The following is a 22,869-nucleotide window of genomic DNA, read 5'->3' as shown; positions in this document are numbered from 1 at the left end:
TATATGACCTCAAACAGGTCTGATCCTTAATTACTACAATTAGCCTGAATAATTTGTAAGCTAGATTTATCCCTATTTTTTCACATCTTCGTGGCACACCACAATGATTTCCATCATCTCATGTGTTAATATTTTTTTAGTGTAACAATTTATGATTTGCAAAAATAACTGTTGCATCTGTGTAGATTACATGAGCAAAGTGTATGCGCGTTGTGCACGCTATACATTATGGTCAAGCATGCGCCCTTAAAATAGCATAATGAACAACGCGCAACGCGCCACTGACTTTAGACTAGGTTTTTTCTGGTCAGTGGCGCAATTGTTTAATGGAACAGCAAAATAGCACCAAGGATTGTTTGCGCCAGAACACGCCTCCTTTTTTGCGCTGAACCGCCCAGGGAGCGCAAGTTCATTCACTAGTTTAGCGACGTGCTTCTGTGAAGGGAAAAGCGCGCTTTGCGCGGGTGCAAAATAGGAATGACACATGCGTCGGTGTACAAAGTCAATTGCGCTGGGTGCAAGATAGGGCCCAAGGTCTTTACAGGGGATCTTTCCGCTGTCTTTCAGGGCTGTAGAAGTCCTCTCTAGGTGCTGATCCACCATCATGTCTGGATTCGTACTGGATCCTGGTGACTGCAGTGACCCTCTGGATACAGACTGGATCTGGAGGCTACGTTGACCTCGGAATAAGAGAGAAACAGACTAATATTAGCGTAGATGCTGTGCTTCTTCATTCTTCTATTGAAGAAGATGTGTTGCATTGCATGAGACAAATGGTGGTCACACCAGATACTGACTGGTTTTCGGATTCCCCCAGACATGGAAACTGTTTAATATGATATGATATAGTAATTTGTGATAAACGTTAGAAATATTCCAGAAATAATTTTCTCACCACAATTACTGTAGCTACTCTGTTCTGAACATCAAATATTTTGTTTGTCCATCAAATGTATTAAAATGGTTTAATGATTTGATGCACCCTTGGCACAAGAACAACTACGCACTGGAGAACTGTTATTACCTCTAACATCCTCTAACCAGCCCAGACATAATGCAAATGGATTTTTGTGTTGTTGAATGTATCTGATTGTTCACGAGTTGAACCCTCTTGTATCTGTGTTCTGTTTGAATTTAGAACTTCTAGCCTTGCCACCAGTTACTATAAAAGTATATGTTTTGGCTGCTTTTTCTCCAGAAAGCTGATCTCTAGCAATGTGTCATTTGTAATTGATCATTTGTTGGTAAAGGGTGAGAGACCTGGCCATCTCTCATAATTGGTGTCAAAGAGGCAGGTGTGGCTTGCTGAGTTTATTGAATTACACAGATATCAGGAATAAAAATGACAAACTGTGAATAGTGCAATTTTGATTTATCATTCCTGCATTCCTGTTCTTTTATGATGAAGGCGTGAAATGAAGAATGAATCATTCAGTTTACGTTTGATGGTCTTTCTAGTGAATACATATTTCAATATATAATAATAGAAGTGTTCATTCTTATTTTACAAGAAGGCTGGACATGGATTAATAGATTAGGGCGAGGCTTCATTTATTAGACTCAGTCCCACACCGACTGATTCATTCGCCTCAGTCACGCAGGGAAACTTCTTCATTTCTGCTGAATATTCCAGGTAATACTTTTACTGAACTCTGTTTGTTAGAGGAGCTTCTCTGTATGCAGTTTAGATCTGTCCACCTTCAAATCTACTGTCATTTAAACTATTGTTATTTCTTGCTCAGCTTGTGAAAATGGAGCGTTTATCTGCAGCAAACACACAGTTCTCTCTAAACCTGTTCAAGAAGATCAGCGGAGGAAACGCATCAGGAAATGTCTTCTACTCTCCGATCAGCATCTCTTCAGCTCTGGCCATGGTGTCGCTCGGAGCGAAAGGAAACACAGCGGAGCAGATGTTTAAGGTGATTTCACACTTATGCATTTTTTATGGCTAGGTGCTCAGAATTAAAACTGCATTTATATACAATAATGCTGTGTAGGTTTTGGGCTTTAACAATCCTGCCAAACCCGATGCTGCGATTCAAGTTACTCATCAACAAGCCCAGAAGCCCCAGATGCCCTGCGGTGTCAAGGGTCAACATGAACCGCCAATGATGCAACAGACCCAAAACTTGGAACAGGTTCAGAATGAGTATTCACATGAAACACGTTCCTCATGACATTATGATTGCAATGTATTTGCGTAGTTGTGCATGTAGTCTCGGGGAATTAATTTTATATTTTTTATGTAAACATAAATCTCCTGCTCAGCAAACACCTGGACAAAAAACTGAGGACCAAATTCATTCTGGCTTCAACAAGCTCATGAGTGAACTGAAGAAACCAGGAGCGCCGTATGTGTTGAGTCTCGCCAACCGTCTCTACGGAGAACAATCCTACCAGTTTGTCGAGGTAAGACTCACTGGAGGTTCGGGAAATGTTCTCAACTCTAATTTCATTTGCACCTCAATCGATTTGCTCTGTTACAGAAATTCCTCAATGACGCAAAAAGATACTATGAAGCCGGACTGGAGAAGGTGGACTTCAAGAAGAAATCAGAGGCTGTGCGAGTCGACATCAACAAATGGGTGGAGAAAAACACTCAAGGTGAAAACCATCATGAACTTATTCAGAATTTTTAAGATACTGATTTTTTTTCCTGCACTTTAAGACATTAAGGGAAATGTTCAGCTTTGCAGGTTTCTTGAGTTGAGCTACCTAGCTAGCAAAAATATATTCTAAGAATATTTTGCTAACATTCCCTTAAAAAAGTTATTTCACAATGTTCTCTGAATGTTCAAAACTGTTAAAAACTATTTAAAAAGTAAATGAACATTCCATTTTGAAAACATCTCTGAACATTCTGAAACACATAGTAACATTTTAAAAGTCAAAATTTAAAACAACAACAACAAAAAACTTAGATGAATGTCCATCTAAAATGCTTCAGGAAAAACAAATTGAGTATATGTTGAGGGAACCTTTGCCAGAAAGCATTCCCAGTTATCTCTTTGGAGTTTAAAGTTTTGATATACTTTGATAGCAGATTTAAATTAAGCAACATTTTTGGTCTTTAAGTTAATCTCCATAAGAACGCTGTCATGAGCTTTGAGACAGATGCTTTAACAGTATTTTTGGTGATTTATTTGTGACATTCATATGTGAATGGTTTCAAACCAATGCCTAAACTGGAAAATGTCCATTTGAATTTTAGAGAAGATCAAGGACTTGCTCCCACAGGGATCCATCAGTGACTTGACAAAACTGGTCTTGGTGAACGCCATCTACTTCAAGGCGAACTGGGAGAAGAAATTCCCAAAGGAAGCCACCAGAGATGGACAGTTTAAACTGAACAAGGTGAGATGCTCTTTTTTATATTTTAAGCAGTCATGAAATATGAGTTGTGACATATTCCTGTTGATGCTTTCCAGACTCGAACTAAACCAGTGAAGATGATGTATCAGGAATCAAAGTTTCCTCTGGGCTTCATCCCAGAGTTGAACAGTCAGGTTCTGGAGCTGCGGTATGTTGGGAAGAATCTCAGTATGTTGATCATCCTTCCTGAAGAGATTCAAGATGAAACCACTGGCCTCCAGAAGGTGAGACTGCACTGTTTTTCTGCTGCTATATATAGTATATGGTGTTAGGGTTAGGGTTTGAGTTAGGGTTAGGGTTAGGGTTCAATATATGAAATTGCTTAAGCCTATAAATCCAACATCATATTTGTTTTGCTAATTTATAAAGCCTTTTTTTCATGAAAAAGTGTTGTACACAAACAACTGCATTCCTTCTGTCATCCGGCTGATAACTAATAGACCTTTTAGTATCACTTTGGAGACTTCCACCTTTAGCACGTTACATGTGTGTTTTTGCTGAACACCAACAAATTAAGAAGATATCTTGATCAGTATGACCACACATACTGCAAAAAATCACAACACAATCAAATGTAGAAATGAGCTGCAAATACACACAGACACTTGGCAAATTTTTAAGGGAATGCAACAAGTGACAAACCTGGCTGGAACATGCTTATCAAAGTCTATTCAGAAAGGTGATATTTTTGTTTATTTAAACATCCTGGTCATATGACTCCTTAGGTTTTTGGATATTATTAGCCTAAATAAGCTGATTACTGTGACTGGGAAGCGTTACGTAAGCTCGCTAACTTACTTTTTCTTTTTTACTGTATTAAGCATAGTTTAACCATGGTATTCGTACAACTGTGGTTATACAAATAGTAATCAATACACCAAAAAAACATGGTTACTAAACCTTGACTATAATAAAACTATGGTTGGGACCCCTTGAAAAATGTCCATTGTGGTCTGTGCTACTTGCAATGCTTTTCTGTATTTGGTGCGTTGTGAGTATTTGCATTTGTCAAACTGATGAAGATGTTTTCTTAATTCGCTGGTGCTTTTTCTATTTGCATGTGTTTTGTGAAGTTGCAGTGACTTGAGCTCTCTTGGTCACTGTAAAAGTTACATGATTAGTGCTGCATAAATGTATAAGTTATTGAAGAGTTGTGTTCGAGTTACTATTACATGACTTGGATTTTGTATAATTTGACTGCATTATGTATTCGATCTATCCGAACACAAAAATGATCACATCATTGATGCTGTACAAGCAGACCTCAATTCATATTCAAAGACACATGACCATTAACACGACTCTCTTATCATCCAGCTTGAGAAGGCACTGACCTACGAGAAGCTCATGGAGTGGACCAAACCCAGCAAGATGCTTCAAGAGCAAGTTGAAGTATCTCTGCCCAGATTCAAGATGGAGGAAAGCTATGACATGAAGAGTCTTCTGATCAGCATGGGGATGGAGGATGTTTTTAATGAGCAGAAGGTGAATCTTTCAGGCATGTCGCCCAACAACGACCTGGTGGTGACAAAGGTGATTCATAAAGCCTTCGTTGAAGTAAACGAGGAAGGAACCGAAGCGGCTGGAGCCACTGGCGTCGTTATCGAAGGATTCTCAATGCCATTACCCCCGAAAACCTTTATTGCAGACCATCCCTTCCTTTTCTTCATCCGTCATAATCCCTCCAACAGCATTCTGTTTTATGGACGCTTCTGTTCTCCTTAAAGATGGTAATGACTGTGTGATAATACAGACTTTGTGTGTTTCTATGATGTTCCTCTGATAAATAAAGTCTCTATATATACTCAAGTTCAATCAGTTATTTAATAAAGTACATAAATAATAGAGTACTGAGTTCTGAGCAGGCTACAGAATGGAAAAACATCCATATGTTTTTGGCAATAATTTGATTAACATTTTTATGCTTCTAATAGGTTGCTTTATACAAGGAAAAAAAATTTCTAAGACTCCCAAACCATTTTGGTTATACATTGAATTTATTGTTATTAATGATAGTTAACAAACCCATGAACAGAAAAATGGATTCACATCTCTTGTGATAGAGTTGAAGAAAAAAATAAGTCTCTAAATTCATTTGATTATTTATATACAGTCAGGAATGGATGTAAAAACATGAAAATGTATTTAAAATAAATGTGGCATGCACACTTTATCGCCTTTTTTTCCCACAAAAGCTAGATCACCTTGTCATGATGTTAAAGTAATGCATATCTTATACTGTATATGAATAATCATTTCAAGCATTTTGTATGCTTTATACACAGTAAAATAGCAAGCTGACTAAATATGGCTGTGAATGTTTATATGGTTGTCAATGAATGGGAACCAACATTTTATTCCAAATTAAATATCTTCAATACATTTTGGCTTTCCAAAATGTTTTTTTTTTAATTATTATTATTATTCTGGTGTCTTCTGTGATTCCTGTTCTTTCTGACAGCAAGGCACTTCAATTGGAAAGCAGCATTATTGTTGATACAAGAAAACAGCTGATTAATAAAGAGGTTGACTGGCAAAATGCAAAAATAACAAACTTGAATGTATTTAAATACAAAATTATTTTATTTTTCAAATGCATTTAGATACAAAATACTGTTTTGTATTTCTAATAATTATTTTACATGCATTCATCTAAAATACTGCCCATCCCTGTAGTACATAATAGGCTTATATTTATATATAATTATATAATTATGTCAGATAAGGAAAAGGTGTTTTATGAGGCATGCGTCAACAACACATGACCTATTTTACACAACCGAACATCTGACATACCCACATAGTGAAATCTACACTTCACTACATGATAAGAACTGTAATTAACTAAATGTCGTTTAGAAGAGCAGTTGTGCTTGGGGTTTGTTGTTGAAGAATTATTATTTATCTAAAATGTTTCGCAGAGATGCCTAATTCCACCCTCAACAGCTGATCCGTTATTGGTTTGTACAGACATTGTGATTAAACATGACTAATTGTAATTAATACAATTATGATTCATCTTTCTTGTATTCAGCTTTTGTTTCTTCGCCTACATACTCCTAATTTACTGTAAAGAAAGAGTGAATTGAAGAATGAATCACTCAGTTTAAGTGCATCAATTAATATTAGAAACAGTAATTTGGATTTTACAGGAATGCCAGACTTGGATTAAAGGGTATTTGTTTTTTGGGCGAGGCATCATTTATTAGACTGACACCAATAACTGTCCATTCATTCAGCTCAGACACACTCGGAAACTTCATCATTTCTGCTGATTTTTCCAGGTAATGATGATAAAGAACTCTGTTAAATGTACTTTGCTGTATATTAAATGTACACAGTGTTATGCATTAGTAATTGAAACAGATGTAATAGAGTTAACAGCTTGTGTTGATGAATAAGAGGTGTCTTATTTCAAATCTGCTGTTATTTAAACTACTGTAATTTCTTGCACAGCTTGTGAAAATGGAGGGTTTATCTGCAGCAAACACACAGTTCTCTCTAAACCTGTTCAAGAAGATCAGCGGAGGAAACGCATCAGGAAATGTCTTCTACTCTCCGATCAGCATCTCTTCAGCTCTGGCCATGGTGTCGCTCGGAGCGAAAGGAAACACAGCGGCGCAGATGTTTAAGGTGATCTCACACTTATGCATTTGTAAGAAAGTAAAAAGATTCAACAATTAATTGAGACATAAATGAAACAAATTTGAAAAAGAACGTTTTTTTTAAGAATCTTTTACATAGAAACATTCCATTGCACAAATGGTTCTTTGGAGTTTTTTAAATGTTCTTCAATCTAGGAAAAACTGTATTTATTTGAGCAGTGCATTCACAATAGATGTTGAGCCTAACAGATTAATTAAGTTGTCTTTATCAGTTCTGCTTCAACAACTCTGTGTAGGTCCTGGGCTTTACCAATCCTCCCAAACCCGGTGCTGCGACTCCAGCTCCACATGTTAAAGAGGACCAAATTCATTCCAGCTTCAACAAGCTCATGAGTGAACTGAAGAAACCAGGAGCGCCGTATGTGTTGAGTCTTGCCAACCGTCTCTACGGAGAACAATCCTACCAGTTTGTCGAGGTAAGACTCCAAGCAAATAATTCAATGTTTGTTAATGGGATTAAACGACAAGGCTCTGGAAGTTTTCACCTCAGTAGGTTTGCTTTGTTACAGAAATTCCTCAATGACACAAAATCATACTATAAAGCTGAACTGGAGGAGGTGGACTTCATGAAGAAATCAGAGGCTGCACGTGCCAACATCAACAAATGGGTGGAGAAAAACACTCAAGGTGAAAACCAGCTTTAATGTGTTTTTCTGCACTTTAGGTTGAGCAAAATGTTTCCAAAGACCATGTTTGGCTTGATAACTCCATGAGTTGAATTATTAAAGGTCCCGTTATTCGCGCTTTTTTCAAGCTTTGATTGTGTTTACGGTGTACAAAATAACATGTGTTCATGTTTCACGTGTAAAAAAACACAGTATTTTTCACACAATTCACCTATCTGTATACCGCTGTTTTCACTGTCATAAAAACGGGCTGATGACTTCCTTGTTCTATAAAGTCCCTCCTTCAGAAATACGTAACGAGTTCTGATTGGGCCAGCGGTTCCTGTGTTGTGATTCGACAGCAGCTAAGAGCACACGGCCCTCCTGCTAACGTGATTGGGCTAGAACGCACGTGCTGAAGATGTATTTATAATCACAGGAGCGTTTTTACTGACGAGATGCGCATGAAAATCGCATTTGTTTTTTTTGCACAGCCCTAACATCTAGTTAAAAAAGCTAAACAGCGTTGCCCTTTGTGTAGTAAGTTACAGAAACTGTTAAACGCACCAACTTAAATAATAAAATACACTTACCGGTTGTGGTCCATAAACAACGCCTTCTCCAGACAAAGAGGGAACTGCTCCAACTTTCTGGAATAATCTTTGTGCGAATCCGGCATTAAACTGACTGAGATTGAGAAAGCTGTCCTCAGCAAAATGTGCTGCCCATAGTTTTACATGTGGATTATAATTTTCGGGAACCGAGTTAAATATAAATTGTAACCATTAATCTCCAAGTACAGCGTCCCTGGGAAGCCCAAACAAAGATGATTGGACTCAGAGATGAAAATAACAGCGTTTCGACGACATGGCAACAAACACAAACTTAACTCTTCCTCTTCTACGTCGCACAACAAGACCACGCCCCCTTTTTGTGTATTCATGTGGGCGGAGGTTAGTCAAAAAACTGTTTTAGTGACGTCATTCCTGCAGGAACTAGAGGGGTGTAGTACAAACAGGTCGTTTTTTGTAGGCAAATTCTGTTAAATAAAATATCTCGTTTGGCATTGACCTTTAGAATTTTACAGATATTATTTATACTCTAACAACAGAATTACACACTAACTAAAGTTTAACACATGGGATCACGAAGAAGGGGACCTTTAAATAATCTGTCTCAAAGCTCACAACTCAGAATCGTGAACTTAATAGCTAAATAAAATGTCACTGTTTCATTCACTTAATACTTAAGTTTAACTTAATACTGCTAACAAAATCAAATATATAACAAAACTTTAAACTCCAAAGGACTAGTCTAGACCTAAGTAGAGATGAAATTGAGTTATGTGTTAATCAGTTCAAACCAATGCGCAAAATGAAAAATATCAAAAATGTTAATTTTAGAAAAGATCAAGAACTTGTTGCCACAAGGAAGTGTCAATGATGCAACAAAACTGGTCTTGGTGAACGCCATCTACTTCAAGGGGAACTGGGAGAAGAAATTCCCAAAGGAAGCCACCAGAGATGGACAGTTTAAGCTTAACAAAGTAAGCTCTTTTTTTTAATATTCTTAACAGTCATGAAATAAAGAGGACTTGTGACATCTTTGATGCTTTGCAGGCTCACACTAAACCAGTGAAGATGATGCATCAGGAATCAAAGTTTCCTCTTGGCTTCATCCCAGAGTTGAACAGTCAGGTTCTGGAGCTGCCGTATGTCGGGAAGAATCTCAGTATGTTGATCATCCTTCCGAACAAGATTCAAGACGAAACCACTGGCCTTCAGAAGGTGAGAAGGCACAGATCAGGTGTTTTTCATTATTTGGGATTGTCAGTTAATGCTGCATTAATATATAAGTCACTGAAGAATCTGTATGACTGTATGCATCATTAATGTATTTGTAAATGAAAAACAACTAACAAGACTCTCTTATTATCCAGCTTGAAAAGGCACTGACCTACGAGAAGCTCATGGAGTGGACCAAACCCAACAAGATGCTTCAAGAGCAAGTTCAAGTATCTCTGCCCACATTCAAGATGGAGGAAACCTATGACATGAAGAGTCTTCTGATCAGCATGGGGATGGAGGATGTTTTTAATGAGCAGAAGGTGAATCTTTCAGGCATGTCGCCCAACAATGACCTGGTGGTGTCGAAGGTGATTCATAAAGCCTTCGTTGAAGTAAACGAGGAAGGAACCGAAGCGGCTGCAGCCACCGGCGTCGTTATCCTTGGTGCGACAGCTTTAAAACCAGAAGACCCAAAAATCTTTATTGCAGACCATCCCTTCCTTTTCTTCATCCGACACAATCCCTCCAACAGCATTCTGTTTTACGGACGCTTCTGTTCTCCTTAGAGATATTAATGATGAAGTGATGATTCTAGCTGCATGTGTTCCTCTAATAAATAAAGTTGTAATTAGAGTGAAGTACATTTAAAAATGCTCATAATCATATTACCGTATTTTCCGGACTATAAGTCACACTTTTGGCTGTTTGGCTGGTCCTGCGACTTATAGTCAGGAGCAACTTATTTTTTTTATTTATTAATTTGACATGAACCAAGAGAAAACATTACCGTCTCCAGCCGCCAGAGGGCGCTCTATGCTGCTCAGTTCTCCTGTAGTCTACACTGAAGACATAGAGCGCCCTCTCGTGGCTGGAGACGGTAATGTTTTCTCTTGGTTCTAAATAAATGTGACTTATAGTCCAGTGCGACATATATATGTTTTTTTCCTCATCATTATGTATTTTTGGACTAATGCGACTTATACTCAGGTGCGACTTATAGTCTGAAAAATACGGGTTGTTACTTTTTATGGATTATATCATTACATATTATTCACACAATGGCAGTAAATTCATATTTAAAATAATCGAATTGCCCTAATTCTTCTTTTTTCTCTTATAAATTTTCCTTTCTAAATATCCTACTGTGTGTCATACCGTTTAGTTTGAACTATATTCACAAATGTCACAAAATGTTGCAAACCATGTAATGCAGGGATTTACCTTTTTTTTTCTTAAAATATTTATCGTCTGCAATTTGTAAGTATTCTACCCTGCACTGCTAATAAATTACTTTATATAAGTGAAATTATCTAAAGTCCCAAACTAGATGAACAAAAGCAATTCGTCAAAGAGCCAACAACATTCGTAACCTACAGTAGCGGATTGATTAGACAACTAGATAAGGAACCAAATTATATATTTTTTTTATTATATCAATATAATAAACTGTGCAACAAATAGACAGCTTAAGGTAGCAATAAGTGTTATGCAGTTATGCATGTGTATCTGCTATGACATCAAAATTGTGTTTCATTGTGGTATATGAAGCTGCTTGAAGTGCACTTGTAAGTAGACTCGCTCCCTTGGTCACAATTAAGGGCATGAGGATCTGTCAGAATAAACGTCCCTCTTTTTAATTGTTTGGATTCAGAAGTTCAAGAGTGTGTATCTAAAAGATAAGTGGAAAGCACACTATAAAGGCTAATATTGTGATTCCAAATGAGCATTTGTGGTTAAAAAGTATATAAATTTTTTTCGTTTCACTAGAAAGACGCTTATTCCTCAGCACATGAGGATAATTTTGTAAGCACTTTAGAATACTGTTATGTCATTCTACTATTATCTAACAATAAACTCATTAGTAAATAATAGTTCTCAATTAAGAAAGTCATCCGCTCCCGTTAAGAAGCAACCAATCAGAGCTGCGGTCCGTAACTTTGTTTGTGTTCAAAATGTAGAAAAATCTATATAATAAGCGAGTACACCATGAATCCATTTTCCAAACCGTGTTTTTGGCTTCTCCTGAATCACTAGGGTGCACCTATAATAAGTGTTTATATTTGGACTATTTTAGATTGCTTCGGGGGTACCGCGGCGGAGTAACCCAGTACCTTTGTGATTCTTCATAGACATAAACAGAGAGAAGTAGTTCCGGCTACGATGTTCTTCCGCAAGACGCAAGCAGTTCTGTTTATTAACCGCTAGAGCGTCAAAAGTTACCGACTGCAGCTTTAATGTGAAAAATGCTAAATGAAGTGAAGATCGTTGTAACCCACTAGCATTGACTCAAGTATTAACAAATGCTTCAGAAGGATTAGCCTACTTATTATTTGGATAAGTATTTTAAAGTGAAAAGAGCACGATAACTCCTTAAGATTGACTTAAATCATAAGCTTTTGAGGTATGAATAAGGTTTTGGATAGTAATGACTCAAGTGCTACTACATCCGTCTAAAGAAATTACTAATGATTTGGATCAGTATTCTAAAGTGAAGATCATGGTAACTTACTAGTAATGACTCAAGTGTTACCAAATCCATCGGAAGGAATTTCTGTCCAGACATTTACAAAACGCTCAAAAGCTTACAACAAGTCATCATGCTTTTCACTTTAGATTAAAATTATTAGTAACTATTTTAGAAGGATGTAGTAAAACTTGAGTCACTAACATCCAATACTTCATAAAACCCTCGTAAGCTTAGAATGATTGCAGTCATTACTAGAGTTATTCACTTTAGAAACCTGATCTAAATAACTATGACCTTCATTTTAGAATTAATTATATATCATGCATTATTCATTTCTATTATGAACCTGCATATATTAGTTCTTAGCAGTTCTCTGGGAGGTATGAAAAATACTAAAATAGTATTTACTCATTATCTAATAGTGAACTTACACATTCGACTAAGCACTGTTACCTACAAATTAATTAGTCAGATTTCCTGTTAGTTAATAGTTGTTATAGAGTGCTAATATTGTGTTACGCATTTGCTCCTGTGTAGTTATCCATTAATAACTTGCAGATCAACATGGCATTTTTCTCATATAGCTATCATATAGGAAATGAAATGAAATGTAAGGATTTGATTGACAGATGTTTTGATTGACAGGTTAGTTTAAATGAAGTAGCATGTCTGCTACACACTCAGAAGTATGTACTTTTCTTTCCTTTTAGGGCATAAGTAGTCAAATTGGGACTGCTGAATGATGCCTAATAATAGCTTGATCACTAGATGGGGATAGAGCTCTTTTAAACTCTGAACCTTTTCTGTCCATGTTACATATCAATATTTTATGTCTGAAAGTAAGGTTAAGTGATATTGCATCATATAATATGTGTCTTTGATCTTTGTGTTTAGACATTTAGTTTGCTATTTTTATAAAGCATTTTATTATTAATACTAAATCGGGTATTTTAGTTAGATATAGGCTACATATGATTGCATGCAGGATATGTTAAATGCAATGTGCATTTATGTTTAATAAGAAAGTAAAAAGCAAGCAGTAATATGCAATAGGCTAATATGTTTCTGACATGTTTTGTGTTTGGCAACAATTCTTTTAACCTTAACTGATGAGCACTTTTCAATTCTAAAAACAGCTATGCTGGAAGACGTACCTTTTTCCATTTTCCAGGATAACAATGTCAAGATTCATCAGGCTTAAACTGGGAAATAGTGGTTGAGGGAGCATGAGAAATCATTTTCATAAACAAGTCCTGAGCTCAATCCTATTGAAAGTCTTGAGGATGTGCTGGAGTCAACTTTACAGAGCAGTTCAACTCCTCAGCAAAATAAAATTATGCAACTATTGATGGAAATAAATGTTGTGAAAGTGTCATGAGTCCTACCTATCACCACCAGAGGGCGCCGTTTCCCATTATCCCGGCCTCATTTACCTTTACTCCACACACCTGGACACAAACTCTTCACACCTGTTCACCCACTCACTCACACACACACACACACACACACACACACACACAAACAAACACACTCACACACACACACACACACACACACACACACACACACATGTTGCCCATTGTCACATACTATATATTCTCCTCTCACTTACCTCTCTGTCTTGCTGTGTTAATTGTTATTCGTGTTTTGCATTTCGACTGCTTCTGCTCTTGCTCTTTCTCGTGTTATCTGTTTCTGTTTAGTTTTTGACTTGTTGGCCTTTTTGTTCATTAAAGAGAAGTCTTTCCCTGCATTTTGACCCAGACCCTGTTATTTCCTCAGAGCCTTCCACCGTGCCATGACAGAAAGTGCATGTCAATGTTGAATTTTAATCCTTATTTAAATACAACAACTTTTTTTGGCCAGGCAATGCATTTAATTGACTACATGTTGTTACAATCTGATACAGATTTCTTTTATTTATTTATTTTTATAATGAATAACCACAGAACATTTGCAAAATAACTGTAAATTCATTAGTCAAATGTGACACTTGTGCAATAGCCGATACATTGTTTGGGTCAAAATGACTGATTATGCCAAAAATCAAGATCATGTTTCATGAAGATGTTTTGTAAATTTCCTACTGTAAATATATTAAAACGTATTTTTTTATAAGTAATATGCATTACTAAGAACTTCATTTCAACAACTTTAAAGGTGATTTTCTCAATATTTAGATTTTTTTGCACCCTCAGATTACAGATTTTCAAATAGTTTTATCTTGGAAAAAAAAAAAAAACTTTTTTCAAAACGGGTTTTGTGGTCCAGGGTCACAAATGTGTTGGAAACAAAACCTGAAATATTATAGACAAACATCTTGGCTTCAATTTAAAACACAATACGGGTGCATCTCAATCAATTAGAATGTCGTGGAAAAGTTCATTTATTTCATTAATTCAACTTAAAATTTGAAACTCGTGTATTAAATAAATTCAATGCACACAGACTGAAGTAGTTTAAGTCTTTGGTTCTTTTAATTGTGATGATTTTGGCTCACATTTAACAAAAACCCACCAATTCACTATCTCAACTAATTGGAATATGGTGACATGCCAATCATCTAATCAGCTCAAAACACCTGCAAAGATTTCCTGAGCCTTCAAAATGGTCTCTCAGTTTGGTTCACTAGGCTATACAATCATGGGGAAGACTGTCTGACAGTTGTCCAGAAAACAATCATTGACACCCTTCACAAGGAGAGTAAGACACAAACATTCACTGCCAAAGAAGCTGCTGTTCCCAGAGTGCTGTATCTAAGCATGTTAACAGAGAGTTGAGTGAACGGAAAAAGTGTGGAAGAAACCAAGGTCCTAGAGTCTGGAGGAAGGCTGGAGAAGCTCATAGCCCAAGTTGCTTGAAGCCCAGTGTTAGTTTCCACAGTCTCTGATGATTTGGGTGCAATGTCATCTGCTGGTGTTGATATATTGTGTTTTTTGAAAACCAAAGTCACTGCACTCATTTACCAAGAAATCTTGAAGCACTTGCTTCCTTTCCAGCAGGATTTGGCTCCTGCCCACACTGCCAAAAAAACACCAAAAGTTGGTTAAATGACCATGGTGTTGGTGTGCTTGACTGGCCAGCAAATATAGTAATAATAATATATTCAGATAGTGAATTGGTGGGTTTTTGCTAAATGTGAGCCAAAATCATTACAATTAAAAGACCCAAAGACTTAAACTATTTCAGTCTGTGTGCATTTAATTTATTTAATACACAAGTTTCCCAATTTGAGTTGATTTACTGAAATAAATGAACTTTTTCACAACATTCTGATGTATTGAGATCCACCTGTATTTGATAACGTAACAGTCTGATTTCACCAGCTCTTGAGGTCAAATCATGTATTCACAAGCCTCAGTCACTCCCTCACACTTATGCAGTATTTTACCTTTATTTTTAAGCTGGAAAGTGATTTCAAAACAGCGTCAGCCTAACCGTAAATGAATATGAACACAATCTAGAAAGTCTATGACACAATCTATACAATATTCCAAAGAAAACACACATCAGATATTAATTAGGTTACTCAAATGTATGAATATAAATGTGACCCTGAAGCACAAGTGCAGTCTCGAGTTGCTGGGTTAAATTTGTAGCAATAGCCAAAAATACATTGTATGGGTCAAAATTAATGATTTTTTAAATGCCAAAAATGATTAGGATATTATGAAGATATTTAGTAAATTTCCAACCGTAAATATATCAAAACTTAATTTTTAATCGGTAATATGCATTGCAAAGAGCTTCATTTGGACAAATTTAAAGGTGATTTTTCTCAGTATTTTTTTTTTGCACTCTCAGATTCCAGATTGTATATAGTTGTATCTCTCGGCCAAATCCCACACATTAATGAAAAGCTTATTCAGCTTTCATATGATGTATAAATCTAAATTTTGACTGGTTTTGTGGTCCTTTTTTATATTTACATTTATATTTCACAGATATTTGTAAATTCTGTGAAATAACCAAAAAATAAATAATCAGTGCAAATAATCAGAGACACATTAATTGATATATGACTATACATTAAAATATAATGAATTAATGCATTCATTTAAATATAGTATAAAGTCACTTTAAGTGCAATCATGGTGTGGGAAAAAACTATCGAAGCCAAAAACTGAAATGTTTTGCAAGAACATTTAGTGGTTTGCATATTCTTAACAGGCATTTTTAAACCTCAAATAAAAACTATCTACATGGCACAAAACCAAAGACACACTGATTACACAAGGCCTACTGTTGTATGATGGTGAAAGCGTGTTTGCACACTGGTGTCTTCATGCAGTCACACCCAAAATGACTCAAGGTTCTGACTTATTCTACCTTTATTTTAAAGTAGGTAAGTTACTTCACAACCATTCACATGAATATGGGAGTTGTGTGACTGTAGGCTATATATGATTAAGAGCATGCAAATACGAAACATCGCCAAATTTTCATGATCTAATAGGAAAATATTTAATAGAGAATGCACGTCACTTTTTAAGCCAACTTTTTGAGCAATTTCACTATGCAACATTGCTGAGGTGAAACACAGGGCCAACGACTGATCTAAAGTATCTAGATAGAAATATGTTGCCCATTCTCAATGAAAAAGTGCCCAAGCATCATTGCTCAAAAAAGTTGCTTTTGAAAATTAAATCATGCACACCGGATGCATGTTTATTTAATTTTTTATAAATGAATTATTATATAACAATTTTAGGAACTGCAAAATTAAAACGGTGTATGGTGATTAAAAAATTCTTTCTGACTTGTTCTCCTCCGAGCATGATGGGAAATTACATTTTTGATCATCAACTGTGCTTTAAAAATATGCTTTTCCCCCTATGACACGCCTTATTATAAGGAATGTTATTTATTTAATCTGCTACTTCAGTTAGCTAAATTTAGTATATATAAATGCAGATATGGGGAAAATAAGAACTTTTTTGCTTATAAAAAGCATTTGTTTGTTATTAGAAGTTTGAAAAATAACAAAGTTATTATTATTGTTGATGGCTGTAAATACCTACTTCAGCTTAAAAACTTCAGATTAGTTGCTGCCTTAAATGTTTAAGTATTATCAACTTTTTGAGTAATTTCAACTTACATTAAATCAACTTAAAAAACCTATTCAAACTTTACATAACTTCTTTAAAAAAAAAAGGATTTTCTTGTTAAACACAAGTTGCAATGACTTACTGATCATATTATAATTGTATATCCTAATATCCTAAAAAAAAAATAAAAAAAAAAAATTAAAAATACATACATTTTTTATGGGTTTTATTATGCACGAACAATCATGAAAGTGGGACATCTGTATAAAACGTTTTTTAAAGAACGAAAGATTAACAGACAAAGACAGCTATCGCTTCCACAGCAACAACTAACAAAATATGTTCTCATTTACTAACGTTCACATTAAGTTATGAAAAATTTTTTTTAGATAGTTCTCTGAAAGTTCAAGTTAATGTTTCAAAAATGTTTTCTTGGTTATGCAAACAGTAAGAAAACATTCCATCTGATCTTAATAAACTGCAAACGTTATGGGAACGATACTTTTGAATCTTCTCCCAACATTCTGAAACAACTAGTAACATTTAAAAAATGTTTTAAGAACACCCTAAACTAAACATTCCATAAACAGTTTATATATAAAATGTTTTTGTGCTAACGTTCTGAGGACATTATTACAGACCAGATCACTTTTAATGAACATTCTATTAATGTTATAAGTATGTTTGTTCATAACTTTGAGAGAAGCCTGAGAACATTCTCTATCAGCTGCTCAGTCTTTGTTAACGCAGATCGCTGATCTCCTGTCAGATGTTGAAACACCACCCTGACAACACTTTTCCACCCCACCCCTCCACTTCATCCGCCCACATTCCCCTCCTCATTCAGCTCTGGAAGTTTACTGGAAGGCTGGGCTTTAGGGCGAGGCAACATATATCAGAATCAAGGTGAATTCATTCATCTCCGACACACAAGAAACATCTTCACTTCTGCTGAACACTCTCGGTAAAGCTTTTAATTCACTTCTCTGTTTGTACTTGAGTAACTTTTTGTATACGCTGTAGAAGATCAAAGATATTAGCAACTTTTGCTCTCTGCTTCACTACTTTTTTGAATACGTTTCTGCATTGTTTAGTTCACTGCATTTCTAATGAGTGTTGCAGTTGCACCTTACATTTTGCATGGCACCGGGTTTTTCTGCCGCAGTTTATTTATGCTACAAAAGAGCTGATATTAGGACTAAACTACTGTTCTAATGTTAGAAATGTGATGCTATATGAGACATAAAGTTTCTTTGACAAACATGAGATGTTTATATGAAATGACAAGTTCTTTTTGGAATTATTGTCACTTTATTTACTCTTTTCTTTCTTGCTCAGCTTGTGAAAATGGAGCCTTTGACTGCAGCAAACACCCAGTTTTCTCTAAACCTGTTCAAGAAGATCAGTGAAGGAAACGCATCAGGAAATGTGTTCTACTCTCCGATCAGCATCTCTTCAGCTCTGGCCATGGTGTCGCTCGGAGCGAAAGGAAACACAGCGGCGCAGATGTTTAAGGTGAACTCACACAACCTGAGTTTCTGCACCGACTTTTAACTGATAGAGAGAGAGACATAGACACAGAGGGTTAATCAGACCAGGAAGTGACATAAGCCTTTCGCACAAAAGATATTTAAAGGAACAGCTCACCTAGAAACGAACACTGCATTATTTACTCGCACCTCACTGTTGCAGCTTGTGCAGAATATTTCCAAGCTGCAGTCATGGATTCATGTTGAATGGGCGTTATTTGTTAAGCATTCACAAGAAACCTGTCGTTCCAAATCTGTGATTCATAGAATATGACACTAATTCATTCAAGTCCCCTAAAAAGGCGTGTCATCCACGTAAAACAACACACGAGAGCAGGATAATGCAGAGACTCTCAATGGGGAATCGGTTCAGCACTGCAGCTGTTCAGTCAGTTTTCACTTAAAAGCTGAGGTGCATGAGTTGGGAATGCTAAAAGGATTTAATTCCACTGTTATAACGCTGTATAGGTCTTGGGTTTTACCAATCCTCCCAAACCCGACGGAGCGACTCCAGCATCTCATCAACAAGCCCAGAAGCCCCAGATGGTCTGCGGTGTCAAAGGTCAGCATGGACCGTCAATGACACAACAAACCCAGAAGTGTGAGATTCCTGCTGAACTCAAGGTTTAGTATGAGTACTTACATGAATCACTAACCGCATGACTTACAATGACAGCTGTATTTACCGGTTTGCTGGGTTCATCTGAATATGATACAAACAGAAATCTCCTGCTCAGCAAACATCTGGACAAAAAACTGAGGACCAAATTCATTCCAGCTTCAACAAGCTCATGAGTGAACTGAAGAAACCAGGAGCGCCGTATGTGTTGAGTCTCGCCAACCGTCTCTACGGAGAACAATCCTACCAGTTTGTCGAGGTAAGACTCGGAGAAAATAATTAAATGTTTGCTCGTGGTATTAAAGAACAAAGTTCTGGAAATCATCTCTAATTCAATCGATTTCCTCGATTATAGAAATTCCTCAATGATGCAAAAAAATACTATGAAGCCGGACTGGAGGAGGTGGATTTCAAGAAGAAATCAGAGGCTGTGCGTGTTGACATCAACAAATGGGTGGAGAAAAACACTCAAGGTGGAAACCAGCATGAACTTAATTTTTAAAACATCTTTTTTGCTTATCTTTCTGTCATGAGTTGATTTATGACCTGGATACAAAGTTTGAAATGTGAAGTCGTCCTAGGCTGTTTGAAACAGTGTTTTTAGTATCTTTGAGATACTATTATTGTTTCCTTTGTAGAAAAGATCAAAGACTTGCTCCCACAGGGATCCATCGATTCATTGACCAAACTGGTCTTGGTGAACGCCATCTACTTCAAGGGGAACTGGGAGAAGAAATTCCCAAAGGAAGCCACCAGTGATGGACAGTTTAGGCTGAACAAGGTGAGAGTTCTTGCTCTTGTACAATTAGTGTATTTGAAATGTAATATCGAGGAGTTGTGACGCGTTTCAATTGATGCTTTTCAGGCTCAAACTAAACCAGTGAAGATGATGAATCAGAAGGCAGAGTTTCCTCTTGGCTTCATCCCAGAGTTGAACAGTCAGGTTCTGGAGCTGCCGTATGTCGGGAAGGATCTCAGTATGTTGATCATCCTTCCTAGTGAGATTCAAGACGAAACCACTGGCCTTCAGAAGGTGAGACGGCACAGATTATACTTAATTCAGCAGATTTATACAGTACTGTGCAAAAGTCTTGAAGCGTTTTGGAGACATTGCCACAGTTCTTCTGGATTGAGTCTGTCTCAGTTTCATCTGTTTCTTCATGTTATTCCAGACAGATGATGATGATCAGATCAGATCTCTGTGTGGGGCACTGGCTGCTCGGAAAAAAACAAACAAACATCTCACTGGATTATTACAATTAATGGCAAAAAAAATAATTTTTGGAAATGTAAACTGAAATTTCTACTGACACACTACAGCAAAATATAGAAATAAGTGACTTAAAACCATTTTTGTTGGTGAAAATACAAGTGGCCTAAGACGTTTGTACAGTAGTGTACTTCATTAAAAAATAAGAACACAGGAGAACTATTTTTGGTTCCCCGAAGAACCTTTCAGTGAACAGTTCTTAAAAGAACCAGTGTCAAGAACATCGAAAGAACCTTTTGTGGAATAGATGCCATAGATGGCGTTTCATTATTTCCTAATGGCAAATACATGCGCCAAGCTCTTATTTATGTTGGTTTCTTATGTTCTTAAAAACACACATTAACATGACTTTCCTACTTAGCTTGAAAAGGCACTGACTTATGAGAAGCTGATGGAGTGGACGAGACCTGACGTCATGCGTCGACAGGAAGTTCAAGTATCTCTGCCCAGATTCAAGATGGAGGAAAGCTATGACATGAAGAGTCTTCTGACCAGCATGGGGATGGAGGATGTGTTTGATGAGCAGAAGGTGAATCTTTCAGGCATGTCGCCCAACAATGACCTGGTGGTGTCGAAGGTGGTTCATAAAGCCTTCGTTGAAGTAAATGAGGAAGGAACCGAAGCGGCTGCGGCCACCGGCGTCGTTATGATGACCCGATGTATGAGGATCCCGCAGTTCTTTAACGCAGATCATCCGTTCCTCTTCTTCATCCGACACAATCCAACCAAGAGCATTCTGTTCTACGGACGCTTCTGCTCTTCGTGAGCGAATCCTGCGCTGAGAAACCCGTCCAGCTAGTTTAGTTGGTTTATCTGGATAGAATGCATAGGGAAGACTCAGGACAACTACTAAAAACTGTCATCTTTTAGTATGAGAAACATTTTTAAGAAACATGTATATGTGCCAATGGAATCAGATTTAAAACTTAAGTTAAATTAATAGTATTAAACTTTTTAAAATGATATGTGGTACTGTAATGGCTATGGTTCAGCCTCATTATAATTATTTAAACTGCATGAAATCCTGTGTACTGATCATTTTAGATCAGGGTTATTATTGGTAACTAACAATCTATATGAAATTTAAAAACAATTATATAAAACGTATTTTAGCTAGTGCCAAGGATACATTTCTTATTTTTGTTAAGTTTAAGCTGAAGTACTAAAATAGCTAAACTAAATAATCTAAAACGTATTAATAAAAATAAAAAGTAGATAAACATGAAATGACAAAAGCATAAATTTATTAAAACTTTAAACTAAATTATAAAAATAAAAAAATTCAAAATGAATGAAAACTGAAAATATAAGAAATATGTATAATAAAATATAAATTATACTAAAATGGCATTTCAATTGAGCATTACAGTTTCATTGCTGTAATCACTCCAAGCCTAAACCTTTAACTTTTTACATTTATGATAAATGTTATGACTCTTGACATGTTTAAAATTGAACATATTAAATGCATTACAGTTGTCCTGGTCTTATCTATGATATTTGATAATTCAGATGTTGTGGTTTTTGATGGCTATCTGCATGTCATATGTAATCATAAGCATCAATAAACTTTAAGCACTTCTTGTTTCCTGCACTAAATAAAGATTGATTGAGTTGAATTATCTTTATGCCAAAGCTATAACACAATAAAACCTGTTTCAAATCTTTATTGGAATTTAATAACTGATCTCTTTCTGAATTTTATGGGGACAAAACAGAGAGGAATATAAAGTAATATTGTAGTTAGACCATATTATATATATATATATATATATATATATATATATATATATATATATTTATTATGGAACTTAATACATTAAATTAATAACTGTAATTTTCTTTTGTTTTGAGGTTTTGTTGAAAAGCCATTAAAAATGCAATAACAGATCAAAATATCAACTAAAACTGATCTGACAATCTAATCATAAAATCCTACTTCATATAAATAAAATAGTGTGAAAAAGAAATGGGGACTACACTGCTGTAGGGGCATGTTGTCACAAAAGGTCATTGTGCATTAATGAGATTTATCTTTTTATATGTTATTTTTTTCCAAATATTTATGTTTGAAAAAAGTAATTTTAATAGTAACCGATTTTCATTCTTATTTATTTCAGTGGGTTGCACAGGCAACATTTCTAAATTTAGTTTGTTTTTCATCTAAAAGTTTTTTTAAAAATTCAGCTTAATTTTAATTACCACTGAGAGCCTGTAAAATGTTGTATTTTTGGTTAACAATAACAACACCTGCAGAGACTTTAGAGTTTGTGTCTGTAAATATATATATATAGGCTATATATATTCATTTTATATAAAAAAAAATATTCACTGAAGTAAAAAGTATGATGATTAAAAGTATTTGAACACTTAAGCCACTTAAAATGTCTGAACATTAGATAACAAAATCTGACATCAGCTAAGTGGTTTAAATTCATTTAGTCTATATTTTGATAATTTAATGAATTAATTATATAAATGCCTAATTTTCGTTCTTTGAAAATAAT

The 22,869-nt window shown here is 35.8% G+C and overlaps 2 protein-coding genes across 4 annotated transcripts; both read left to right on the top strand.

The window, feature by feature from the left end:
- The first annotated feature begins 1,508 nt into the window (after positions 1–1,508).
- On the top strand, positions 1,509–22,031 carry LOC113059456 (leukocyte elastase inhibitor-like). 3 transcript variants are annotated; one of them, XM_026227987.1, is made up of 8 exons: positions 1,509–1,633; positions 1,743–1,919; positions 18,942–19,097; positions 19,196–19,351; positions 19,448–19,565; positions 19,731–19,873; positions 19,958–20,125; positions 20,724–22,031. In XM_026227987.1, exons 2-8 carry the CDS (start codon positions 1,752–1,754, stop codon positions 21,126–21,128), a joined length of 1,314 nt encoding a protein of 437 aa, XP_026083772.1. In that variant the 5' UTR covers positions 1,509–1,633; positions 1,743–1,751; the 3' UTR covers positions 21,129–22,031. The 3 variants fall into 3 exon arrangements, with proteins under 3 accessions (XP_026083772.1, XP_026083773.1, XP_026083771.1); XM_026227986.1 differs by lacking the exons at positions 1,509–1,633; positions 1,743–1,919 and adding exons at positions 17,786–17,908; positions 18,283–18,459; XM_026227988.1 differs by lacking the exons at positions 1,509–1,633; positions 1,743–1,919; positions 18,942–19,097; positions 19,196–19,351; positions 19,448–19,565 and adding exons at positions 2,282–2,409; positions 2,487–2,604.
- LOC113059459 (leukocyte elastase inhibitor-like) lies at positions 6,838–10,044 on the top strand. Its single transcript, XM_026227991.1, has 6 exons — positions 6,838–7,005; positions 7,274–7,453; positions 7,547–7,664; positions 9,046–9,188; positions 9,262–9,429; positions 9,582–10,044. Exons 1-6 carry the CDS (start codon positions 6,838–6,840, stop codon positions 9,993–9,995), a joined length of 1,191 nt encoding a protein of 396 aa, XP_026083776.1. The 3' UTR covers positions 9,996–10,044.
- Positions 22,032–22,869: the final 838 nt, after the last annotated feature.

Source organism: Carassius auratus, chromosome 41 (genome assembly GCF_003368295.1).
Source record: "Carassius auratus strain Wakin chromosome 41, ASM336829v1, whole genome shotgun sequence".
NCBI lineage: Eukaryota > Metazoa > Chordata > Actinopteri > Cypriniformes > Cyprinidae > Carassius > Carassius auratus.
This window is presented reverse-complemented; position numbering and strand designations above follow the sequence as displayed.

Coding starts and splice junctions, on each gene's coding strand:
- LOC113059456 (XM_026227987.1), top strand. CDS start 1,752: ATGGAGCGTTTATCTGCAGCAAACACACAGTTCTCTCTAAACCTGTTC. Junction 19,098..19,195: donor AGATTCCTGCTGAACTCAAG/GTTTAGTATGAG, acceptor TGATACAAACAG/AAATCTCCTGCTCAGCAAAC. Junction 19,352..19,447: donor AATCCTACCAGTTTGTCGAG/GTAAGACTCGGA, acceptor CCTCGATTATAG/AAATTCCTCAATGATGCAAA.
- LOC113059459 (XM_026227991.1), top strand. CDS start 6,838: ATGGAGGGTTTATCTGCAGCAAACACACAGTTCTCTCTAAACCTGTTC. Junction 7,665..9,045: donor GGTGGAGAAAAACACTCAAG/GTGAAAACCAGC, acceptor TGTTAATTTTAG/AAAAGATCAAGAACTTGTTG. Junction 9,430..9,581: donor AAACCACTGGCCTTCAGAAG/GTGAGAAGGCAC, acceptor CTTATTATCCAG/CTTGAAAAGGCACTGACCTA.